At 40.2% G+C, this 12,363-nt stretch overlaps 1 protein-coding gene across 5 annotated transcripts in view; it reads right to left on the reverse strand.

The window, feature by feature from the left end:
• The window catches only part of ect2 (epithelial cell transforming 2), a 47,701-nt gene extending 36,254 nt beyond the window's left edge, over nucleotides 1-11,447 (reverse strand). For 3 of the 5 annotated variants that reach the window (XM_051377769.1, XM_051377768.1, XM_051377766.1), the window contains exons 1-4: nucleotides 11,097-11,447; nucleotides 10,351-10,517; nucleotides 7,250-7,329; nucleotides 818-910 (exon numbers count right to left, since the gene is read on the reverse strand). In XM_051377769.1, the coding sequence (XP_051233729.1) occupies nucleotides 818-910; nucleotides 7,250-7,329; nucleotides 10,351-10,483 (306 nt within the window). In that variant the 5' untranslated portion in view covers nucleotides 10,484-10,517; nucleotides 11,097-11,447. The remainder of the gene's footprint in view (nucleotides 1-817; nucleotides 911-7,249; nucleotides 7,330-10,350; nucleotides 10,518-11,096) is intronic. The other 2 variants (XM_051377767.1, XM_051377770.1) reach the window with 2 other exon arrangements.
• Nucleotides 11,448-12,363: the final 916 nt, after the last annotated feature.

Raw genomic sequence — 12,363 nt, forward strand, 5'->3', positions numbered from 1 at the left:
ACTGTTCACTTTCTTAGTTTAGCCTTTCAGCATGCTAACATTAGCTAATTAGCACGAAACAAAGTACAGTGGTGGCTAATAGGCATGTCAGTTTTGCACATATTAAAAATTAAATAAAGTATATACAAGTTTTTAGAATATATAATTTGGAAACTATGAACACATGTACAAATTGTGTACCTATCCATCCAGTCATTGAAATATTTCACAGGATAAGTAGAAACTTTGACTCTGACGAAGAAGTTTCCAGTGTTGCCAAGTAAAACTAACCACGTCCTGAATCTAGCGGTCAACACATGAGATTATCGATCTTCTCACCTCACTCTCAGAAAGACAACAAATGTATGTATATATATTCACAAAATGTTAAACCATTTCTATGAGATGGCACTCAAAAATCAAAGCTGCTTAGGTGAATTGCTATTGATCCCACTCATCTAATGAGACCTTTTGTATGCAAACAGATTTTCTTTGGACTGCTTACAACTTTAACCTCTGTATTAACAGCCTGAAACTAGCCATTTCCAAATGCCATGGAGCTAAATAGAAAGCCCTTTAAATGACTTTAATATTACTCCTCAGCCTAGAAACTAGCATTGACATTTGAGTGCAAATCTCCGTTAGAGAGCATTCCAGATATCAAGTATTACATCACTTACATTTAAATATTCACCCACAAATCAATTCACCATCAGTGACTTGGCCATGCACAATGATTGAGTGAGTACTCCGTGTGAATTAAGACTCATGCAGCCCTTCCCAAAGTTCCCATCAAAGTGTCAGACAGTCATACAGAGAGGCAGACACTGTACTGTACCATATTGACTATAGATTTTATCATAATTTTCTCCTCGGCACCCGCCTCGCCTTCTCTTATCTTTACCACCGGTACCTCCATTACTCTGATGGCCTGTAAAAACCAACCAGCAGGAAGTGCATGTCAAACACTGGCATTTTAAAGGAGGAACAACAGAAAAGAAATGGGGAAGGGCAGTAGGTTGAGAGAGAATGAGAAACAAAGAAAGAGAAAGAAAGAAACCTAGAGACAAATTCATAAACATTAACCTAACATGAGGACAAAATAGAGGCTGGGTTTAGGAACGCAGGAAGCAGGAGGCGAAGAAGAGACAGGGAGGGGTCCGTGTCCTTGTAAAGTCTAAAGACAGTGACTTCAAACAAATATCACAGCTTCAGAGGGGGTAGTCTGGGGAGGAGAAGAAATTTTTGTTAAAAATTAATATAAAAGTTCAAAGCCCTGAGGAGGGAGGAGGAGAGGAGGAAAAGAAGAGGACAGAAAGAAATGGTGGGGGGCCCTCTTTTTCTGTGGGTTGCATGAGCACTGGCGACGGGCGGTCAGGCAGGCAATCGGGAGCATTCTGATGGAGCTGTCGGCGGATGTGTTTGGATGTGGCTGCACTGCAGATTGGCAGGGAGAAATAGATGATTTAAGCAGGAAGCCTTCAGAAGTGACAGGGCTCAGGAGACCTGGAAAGGAAGTCATTCTAGCAGCACTTAGTCTGCCGCCACGCCTCCAAATCACCTTCACATGGTGCTACTCAAAGACGCAAAACTATGCTGCTTACTGGAGCGGACACAAACACGCAGGGATATACACATATACATCCCCATGAAAAAGTCATTTTGACAGGATGTTCTGCTGTATGTATGCATGTATCAGTTCAATTTGTGTTTGGTTAAAAGGAAATAGAATATTAACCACACAGTTTCTTGGTTATGTAGTGAGTTTCCTGTCTGCTGAAGAAAAAAATACAAAAATGGATGGACTAACATTGATCATGTGATGAGTAAGGCTACAAACGGTCGATTTAGAGATTTGGAGAAAAAAAGACAGCCCTTCAATCCGACTACTACGACCTACATCAACCCACCAGCTACTTAAAATAAAACAAGACACATTGGACACTGGTGAGCTAGCATAAATCAAGTTCATAGGCAAGTTCCACCTGGAAACTTTTAGCCTAAAACTTTTTTAAGCGTCAAATGCTAATACCCAATGTATGAGCAAAACTAATCTGTGCCGTCTTCTTAAGTTAAGCTGACAAGAGGTTATGTCTTGTTACAAGGAGTAAAGCCGTGGGAGTCGACAGTACCTGTGCAGATTCTAGTTCCTTCAGTATGTCAGGAAGCTTGCACTAGCTAGCCAGCTCACTTGTCAAATAACAGCCGGGTCCATCGCTGCATGAGATAACTTATATTGTTTGACAATTGTTTTTGTTTTTTTGTATTTGGTAAATATAAACATGGGCTACTACTTTATAAACTCAGTGCTGAGACTGAGATAGTTCACAAAAACCAAACAAATGATAGTGTATCAACTAGAGGTGGGCGATATATATCGTTTGCGATAATATCGTCGTTGTTTTGACGATGTGTAAATTTCCATTATCGAGTATTTAAATTAGTTAGCCAAAAATATTGAAACGCACGCGGAAACTCCTCACATCCACTTAATACACGGTGCAGCAACGCTCTCTACAGCATGGCAGGATTCAGTCACACGACTAGTGGGCCTACATGATCACATGACGTGATCACATGACCTCTTGCTAGCATCCTCCTTGCAACAGTTTAGCAGCGCGTTGTGATGGTAGAGAGAAAATGCGAGCACCTCCAGTCCCTGTAGCAACCGGTACTTCAGATGATTTAGTGCCGATACATGGGTCTACCTCTCTGGCATGGAAATGGTTTAGTTTCGAAAAGACTTTTTTAGCGCAGAGTGCTTCTAGTTGAAATCTGTTCAACTTTTAACACCGCTGGGCGCTCGGAAAACACTTTTTGAGCGCTCTCAGCACTATAAACGCGTTTGGTGGACACATGTCCTAACTCAGAAAATTCCAATCACATTTTAAAGGATATCGACTGATTATCGTTGTCGCCAAAATCCCCCAAAAATAGAATTTTTTGCCCAGATCGCCCACCCCTAGTATCAACATGAAACAAAATTCTGTGATTTCTTCTTGTGCCCCCATCACTTACCCCTAATGACTTAATGTATTACATAAGAAGACCTTGGTCTCACTTGGTGACTAACAATAGAGGGACGATCGCTCCCAGGGCAGCAACTGCTTCAAAAGCAAAGCCAGGTTGGGGACAGATGCAAAATGACTCAAAAGGAGAACAGGCTGTTTGACCAAAGCTGTTTACTGAATCACAGGCACAAAGAAGTATACAAACTGTGATTCGCAAACCTTATTTATTATTATTTTAACAAAAACTAGTTAATGGTTTGATTTAAAGATGCACTAAGGCACGTAACCCTGCCATTTGTCACTGACAGAGTAAATAACAGCATCATGCATTCAAGTAAATCTATGAGCTTTGCTGATGATGCTGATCAGTAGTGAATGTGCTTTATGTTGCTTAGGAAAGATATGTGGACAATGTGGTACCTATGGTGTACCTGGTCCGTGCTTATAAAATGCTAAAATGGGTCATCAGCCATTAATAGAGCTCAATAGTGACTGCCCACTTTTTGAACAGTTCATTAATTTACTCCACTGACCATAAACCATAAAACCATTTTGGATGATACCAATAGTAGCGCACTTCTTATTGAATTTAACCATTGTCATTATTATAGTGTTTATATTCTTAATAATAGTGTTATTATAATATTTAGGGACCGAGCACTGACCAGTGCAAGGCCCTTTGTTATTGAAGGAATTATTATTTTCTGCCTCTTCGACCTCATATTTGGCGGCCGCAACATGCTCGAAAAGTCGGGCAAAATTGCACAAAATTCAAACATAGCGAAAATACCGGTATGCAATTGTCCCTGTGCACAGGCACCACCAAATGGCTAAGCCCCGCCCCCCCCGAATCAGCCCTCAAGATGCGTACGGTCGACATGTACAAAAATTGGTACGCATGTGTATTGTAATAAAAAAAAAGCAGAAAAGTCTCTTGGACCCATCCCTTAAACTAAACAGGAAGTCGGCCATTTTGGATTTAGCGGTCATTTCTGGCTATTTGCACACGTTGTATTTGAACGAACTCCTAGGGAATTTATCAGATCGACTCCACACGTGGACACAGCCATCTAAACACACTCACCATTAAAAATTGTGCTATTTACCTTATTACATCAAACATCGTGGATGTGGAGTGGCTTCCCGTGGCGTGCAATTTCGATCCTTCGCCATAAAAAGAGGGCTTTGTCATAACTTCTGCTAACATGATCCGACTGCAACGAAACTTCACATGTTTGATAAGAGTCCCGCCCTGAACACGTCTATTTGACAATATTCAGATATAGTGAGAGCGCCACCTACTGACAAGAGGAAGTAAGTGCTGCGTGGCAATTTTGATCTTACATGATATTTTAATGTTGTGATTCTCATGTGTTACGATCGCACATGACACGGCCGCAGCACACCCCGACACGCTCCGGCTGCAAGGTCCCGTTCAATGCTGCTTGCCAGCTTTAATTTGTAATTGTGTTTGTGTATATGTAGTGTAATGACAAGAATTAGTGCAACTCATGCAGTTTCATTTAGACTTGTACGCTACCCAACTGTTCACGGTTAACATGTCCCTGGTAACAGCTAGCTCTACCAATCAGACACGTTGCTGTTGTTCTTTAGGATTGTGGGTACTCGATGAGATCACAGATAAAACATGTAGACTTGTAGCTTCTAGAGGAGCATAAACCACAATCTCATAGCTCATGGTAAGTCTAGCTTGGATGAATACATCAGCATGGCTTATAATAGAAATCCCCAATTCAGAATATGAATGGGATTTTTTTGGAACCTCACTCTTGAGCTCTATATACTTGGGTGGCCGACCTAAGGCAAAGTCTAAAGGGAAAACACTGAAAACCAAAAAAAACATGACGCAATAAAATATTGATTTGGGCGTTTACCATGGCAACGGTCGAGGCTTTGAAGCATTTGGGTGATGTCAGATACATAATTTTCACAATCAACAGATACCCAATATTAAAAAGAACTAAGGAAAAGATCAGTGTGAAACTTTATTGGCATATCCCTAACATGGACCAAAACTAATGACACAATGAGGCGCTCAACATAAAGTCAAACATTACAATGTTTATGACCAAGGTCTCAGTCCCACTGGTAAAATTGGGGCCAGATTTATGGAACCTGAGCTTAAAGTATAAGACATTTTTAACACATTATGGTGTACCACGTTAGAGCTTTTATTTTTCTGTAAACCTTGTTCATTGTTTTAGATCATGTAATTTGTGATTGATGACCAGCTGAACACAAATACCAAGTAAGGTCCCCAGCCATTTTGGCATACACTAGTAGTCAGAATTGTGCGAAAACTTAAAAAATACACAAGGTAGGCCGATATCATCTCAGTTTTTCATTAATTTCTGTTTAGAAAGCTAAATAAAAGTAATTTTTAATAGATTTAGATTATTTAAGATCCTGAATACTGAATTCACACAGCCTTCAGTCTCTGCAAATCAGCCATGTCCCACATTCGAAAAGTATTAAGCTAATACGACAATAGCCATCGTCAGGGAGAAGAAAACACCATATTTGTCAAAAAAGCAGCCTATAAAGTATAAAGGCTTGTTTTACACAAACATCCTGCAGTTATTGTGTGCACTATTTGGGTTCATTGTACAGTTTATCAGTCAGGGGTTGTCATTTGACCTAATAGAATGAAAAAGGTTGGGAAACCACTGCCATAGGTTGTATATAAAGATTCAGAGCGTGCACAGAGGAGGGGCTATTCACAGATGGGTCCACTGTCCATCTGTCTGTGAGGGATAAGGATAGGCTGAACAAATCAATAAGGTTTTACTTGTTTTAAATAGAAAAAAATACAGAAAATCAATATGTGGCATTCGGCCACAAATAAATCAATGTATGGGAAAGTTGTATAGTGAGTTGTCTCTGTTGGGCTGATATGTAGGTAGTCAGGAAGACGAGTATGGCTGGGATGTAAACATACCAGCCACAGTCAGGAGCTGTTCATAAAACTCTCAAGTCACTCATCTCTATGCAGGAGCAGCTACATTTTAATACTGGAGGTTGTGAGTGCTCTGCAGGCTGCCTAATATTACACCCAGACCTCCGTATTAGCATGCCTTATCTCCACAGACAGGCAGTTGTGTGTCCGTGTGAGAGAGAGAGAGAGAGAGAGAGAGAGAGAGATTGTTGCAAAGTGAGTGCACTTCTCCCTTAAATGGACTCACTCTAAAACGCATCTTGACAATGTTACTAAATGAAGGAATAAAGAAAAGCATAAACAATCTCCAAGTATAGGAATATAAGTCCAAGTGGCTAAAGGACCAGTGTGTAGGATTTAGTGGAATCTGGCAGTGTAGCTGTAGATTAACCCCCTTATTTCACCTTCCCATTCAAAGCATGAAGGAGAAACAACAGTGAAACACGAAACCTTATCAAGAGCCAGTGTTTTGTTTGTCCCTTCTGGGCTACTGTAGAAACATGGCAGTTTAACATGGTAGACTCCATGGAAAGCCTCCAACCCACAGCATCTGTAGATATAAAAGGCTCATTCTAAAGGTAACAAAAACACAATGATTCTTATATTCAGGTGATTATACACTAATGAAAACATTGAGGAGGATCTATATTCCATTTCTGACAATAGATCCTCCTCAAGGTTACACACTGGATCTTTAACCGAGCCACTCAGAGAAAGGAGGCAAAAACACACACCCCTGTCTACATTAGTGGAGCTGAGTAGGAGCAGGTGAACAGTTTTAGGTCCCTGGGAATAAAAATCACAGAGAACCTGTCATTGTCATGTCATATCTCCGCACTGGTTAAGACAGCTGCTAATTTGCAGTGCCAAGTTCTTGTTAACTTTTACAGAGGAGCAAGGGAAAGCATCTTGACAAGAAAGAAATACCACAAACTGGCATGGGATGTGCATGGCCCAGGACATGAGTACTCTGCAGTGGGTGATTAAAATGGCTAAAAAAACATTCTGATTTAGATGCATTGCCCACCTGAGACCACATCTGGGGGAAAACACTGAACATTCAAATTCTGACGGCAAATTTAAAAAACAATGGACACTGTCAAAAGGTTTCGCAACTACGGACAGTTTTAACCCAGAAGCATCAGTATCGTCCTTCAAAACAAAGGTTTGGGTGTGCTACTTATCAAACTCAGCAGCATCACTCAGCAGTGATGTTGGCCGGCTCACATCGTGGAGGACTGCCAATTTAATGTAAGCCAGTAGACCACAGTGGACCTTCAGCATTAATAGAGGAATGATGTACCTGCAGTGCTTTGACCAGCGCTCCATTTCTGCCCGCTTCTCCCACCAGAACAACCCTCGTCTCCACTTTTGGCAGCATATCTGAGAGAGATGAAGAGCAACAGAGTGAACAAGGGGGAAAGGGGATGAGACACACACGCACACAAAGAAGACTCTGGGAAGAGACAGATCAAGGAGCAGGTCGTTTCTAGGAGGTGATGCAAGTTTTTCCTCATTTTGACTGACAGCCTGGGGGTTTCAGCCAGACAATACACCTATATCACTGATTAAGAGGGCAGAGGAAAAAAAAAGGTAAAAAGTATGTTCCCTTCCAATCCCACAAAAAAAGATGATATGGGTCCTCATTGTGTTCAAAAAAAGCATGTTAGCTATTGCTACCAGCCTATTAAAAGAGCTTTAAGCTTTACAAATAAACTCTCATTATATCATACTGACTACACAGACAGCAAGTCATTTTAGACTCAATAGTTATAGCATTATGAGAGGAAAGCGAAAATATAAAATACCCCTAAAATGAACTCTGTTACCAGTTTATTAGCAGGGTTTAATCCAGAGCTCCAGACCTCCCTGCAGCCTTGTCTCCCTTCAAATGAAAAATCAATGATGTTTGCAGGCTTTCATCATTAGAGCTGTACTCAACTGACGTTAAAGGACTTGTCACAAATTTCACAGCAAAATCTCTTTATTGCAATGGAACCACGGTGATTAGCGGGTTCACTTGCAGGGGCAGAGGAAATCCACACACATTTTGTGCGCAAAGTTCAACTTTTTTGAGCTTCGACCTTGCGCCAAGCTGTGATAACAATGCTGAGACTCAGAGTGTGTTTATCCTGTTAGAGCACAAACTGCAATGCTAGGGTCATTTTTATACAAAGACAGTGAGTAGACGTGTATGTGTCTTTTGCCATTCTGTGATACACAGTCTAACATCAGACAGATAGTTAGGCTCATACTCAGTAATGAGACAAAGTGAAAGTTACCTGGACGTAATCCCACTTATATAAGTACATGGGTAGCCCACTGCCACTGGATATTACCATGGTAATGAAAGGGTAATGTGGTTAAAGCCCAAACAGGCTGATCACAAAGTGAGTCAATCCCAACAACACAGTTCTCATCACTAAATGTGTGCTAATTGGTATGATGTTCTAGATTAAGATAAACTTTTAAGCCATTTTAAATTTTCAACTAAAATTCTAAGAGCTGATTAAATATTTTCCGAGGCACAGCCCCGGTGAATCAAAGGGGGTGTGCTTTACTGCAGTGGCATTCTTTCTGGATGTCAAAATAAGGCACAAACGAGCTGTAGGCTCAGTAACTTCAGTGAATGACAGGAGATGTAATCCAGTTTAAAAACCCTTACTTAAAATGTGCTCCAGTGCCTAATGCAGCTCTCTCAGGGTGCAGGGACACAGCACACACACCCAATGACTTTCTTTTTTTGCCATCGTCCATAACATGCTGGTAATTAGAAATCCAATTTATTCATAAAACAATACAACTCAAAAGCACCGCAAACTACAGCCAACAACCAATATGACTATGAAGTTGAAAACTATTTCAAGGCTGGGCTGGCAGGGCTGTAGACTACATTCATTTTGGCTTAATGTATGGGTACCTAATAAACTGGAAAACTGAGTGTAGCTCTGAACAGGAATGTCAAGAATTACTTTACAGTGCCAATTACTTTTCAGGTTTTACTACGCTGTTTCTCCACAGCCTTTTGGAATCTGTAGCAGTGCTGTGTTTGGCTTTCTGTTACATGCACACATACATACATTAACTCTCAAAGGTTTGGGGTCACCTGTTATATTGACCATTTTCTCTTTCCTGCAATAATGGCTATTTCAGCATAGATGAACAGAATAAATCGGGCACATTTTAAATAGTTTTGGTCCCAAAAGCAGAATTATTAAATTACTGAAACGTCCATTTATTCAATGACCTCTTTTTTTAACAACGCAGGGTTCATGACGAAGTGTCTCAGGTTTATTACAGGTAGGTGGTCAGCGTTTTATGTGGGACACGTTTCGCCTGCTCACTCGGTCACGTAGAACTCATCAAGTAGGTCAAGCAGAATTTATCTTGTTTCGCGGAATATTCAGGGATGTGACAAATAGTTAAAATTATATCCAGGATTTGTGTTTCCAAGACCAGTCTCTAAATTTCCAGGGCATGTGGGAACCATGCCAGTCCATAAAAGAGGCCCTAGATCATCAGTGAACCACAACAGTGCAACTGGGCTCTAAATATGGGAACCTGTTTTTCTCTAGGCCCTCTGCACTCTGAGTGGTTGGATTGAACAGGTTTTGACTGTGATTTGTCAGTCAGCTGATATTCCATGATCCATTTCCAACAGTGCTTCTATTTCAATTTAGAAATGTTAAGGGTAGCTTTACTAAAGCAACAGGCCTGTTAATCCCTGCTTGCTGTATGCTTTATTATAAGAAATCATTTTCTAGGAGTTTTTCTTGACAACACAGGACAACACTCACAAACAGCCAAATCATTTACCGGTAGGTCTAGTGTTGACACATTTAATTCTAGTTTATTGCTCCTTGTTTAATGATGCAGGTCCAACATGGAGTGTCTCAGGTTAATTACAGCAGGGAGGTCAGTGTTTGTGAGACAATCAACGTTAGCTCGCTTTCGTGGCACGCTTGGCCCCAGCTGATTTTTCCTCTAACATAGTTAGAGACGTTTTTTCTGCCCTTTCAATCATCAGTCTGGCTGAACCATTGTACAGCTTTTTGTCCTCAATGTACAAAATATTACTGTTTTGCAAACCCTTACAAAATATCCTCTCTTTGTAAAGATGACTTACTACAACTTCAAAACATCAAAGACCATTCAAAAATATAAAGTAGTCCTCTCTGCCATTGGACTGTACTGATTCAAGCTTTTGTGGCAGGTGACCCCAAACTTTTGAGCAGTTGTGCACATAGTAGATCCAGATTCTTGCACACTATTGGGTACACTGAGAAAAGGTTACATATGGTGTATCTGCAGTTTTGTTGTTTAAAACACCAACAGCAGTTTGTTTTGTCTTTTTAGATATCTTCAGAGGAGTGGGAGAAAAAACCGTGACCCCTGCAGACTGACCTTCCTCATCTTCACATGCCAGGCCCAGAAATACATGGTCCTTCGTGGTTTCGGCGATCCTTGAATCATAGACAGAAGAATCCACCAGCAGACTTCGAGCCGTCCCTAAAGTCAGTATGCTGCTGTCAGCCATGGCAGGAACTTCAGGAGGCACTAAACTGTCCAAACTATCAAAAGTTACAGGGAACAGAGAGACACAGAGAGACAACACAGCGAGGCAGAAAGGAGGGAGAAAGCATAGCGAAGAGGAAGAAGAGGAGATGGGTGAAAGCGGTCAAAATAAAGGCGAGAGACACAACTTCAAACACAAATACATAAAAAGGTCTGACCGTTCAACTCAAAGCAACATGTTTGTGAACTGTGATAACTTTGGTAAAACTAGGCAAGGTGGATAAAAAGTTTAGTGAAGCTTTAAATATTTGGTTGTTAACTGAACAAATAACCGAAACAAACTTAAAACAAACAAAAACAAACTAACATATAAGTTACATTAAAGTAATTTAAAAGGGTTTTAATTAAGATATAAGACAAGTAATTGAGAGAGTCTAAAGGCACTTATCTTTCCCAGTAGGAGAATAAACTGAAAGGATACACCTTATAGATACACCCAGCGCTAGCCCGGTTAACGTTAACGTTAGCGGCTTCCACCAAATTCCCTTCGCTTAACGTCACCGGAGGTTAGCTAAGCGCTTACGGCTGGTTTCAAACAGCTCCATACAAATAAACTCAACGTAAACCAAACTTACCAACTGTTTCGGTGACTGCTACCTTAGAGAAAAATAAAAATAAGAAAAAATAGGGGCTAAACTGGCTGAACCAGTTCAATTCAATAAGCTATCGAGCTAACTTAGCTAGCTACCGAGCTAGTAAGTCAACAATACAACTCCTGGGAATTCCTCTTCGGTCCAAAACGACTCTTCAAAAAATCTGTAACGTCTCTCCGTTAAATCTGAAGTCTGTTATCTGTGCATGTTGCCCTTTAGGTGAGGAAATAGTTGTCGAAATGCAGCTGCTTTAGTTTGTTGACAGCTAATTAGTTCATGGTAGAGCAGAGAAGTTGTCAGCCTGCTGTTAGAGCTCAATTCAAAAAGCAAGGCAAACAACGGGGCCGCGCGCTGATTGGACAGGATTGACGGAAAGCCAGCGGTTTCCGTCCGGCGCGGCCGCTGATTGGTCCGTTCATTCAAATCACGATGCGCACTGCGATTGCGTCCCAGACTTGCGACCTTCAGGTACCGTCGGAAATATTTTATTACTTTCCGAGACGAAAAAATAACGTGGATAATTAATTGATATTATAGCCTATTGAAATTGTATTTTACATAAACTACTTGTACCAACATAATTCAACAATGTGACCATGTCAATGAAACTATACAACTTAAACATTTACAAATAATTATTTTTATTTATATTGTTGTTGTTGTTTATATGTTTATACATTATAATGTAATGTCTATTATTCTGTTCAAAATGTATATAAATAGGCCTTTAGACCTACCTAAACCACAGCAAAATAAATGAAAAGAACAGAATTTACAAAATGATGCTGCTCTTGTAAATAAGCAGAAAACTGTGCTATTTAACTGTGCCTTTATTTATTAAACAAAACAATAAAAGCAACATTTACCAAAAAGAGTTCTGTTAATCTCGAACAAAAACACCTGACCTAAATAGTTTGGCAAGCAGCATTTAGAAATATTGAAGTCAGATTATGTGGTTTACGAGGAGTACCTGAAGGTAACAAAAATATGCAACCTGGGATTAGTTGATTTGACAGAAAATCCTCCAACTGTAATGTTAAACCCATAAACTTTATAATAGTTCTATATATATAATAGAGTTATCAAACCATTTTGTTTACTACAAATGGCATCAGTTCAAACCTCTGCTCCAATATCACAGACCTTGTGAGTTGATGTCAACTACCTTGTGTTCCTTTGTTACGACCTACCCCACTACAGTAAATTGTAACAATTAGACAAAAAAAGGGAGGCCACACTGTGTTTACTC

Source organism: Dicentrarchus labrax, unplaced genomic scaffold (genome assembly GCF_905237075.1).
Source record: "Dicentrarchus labrax unplaced genomic scaffold, dlabrax2021, whole genome shotgun sequence".
Lineage (NCBI taxonomy): Eukaryota > Metazoa > Chordata > Actinopteri > Moronidae > Dicentrarchus > Dicentrarchus labrax.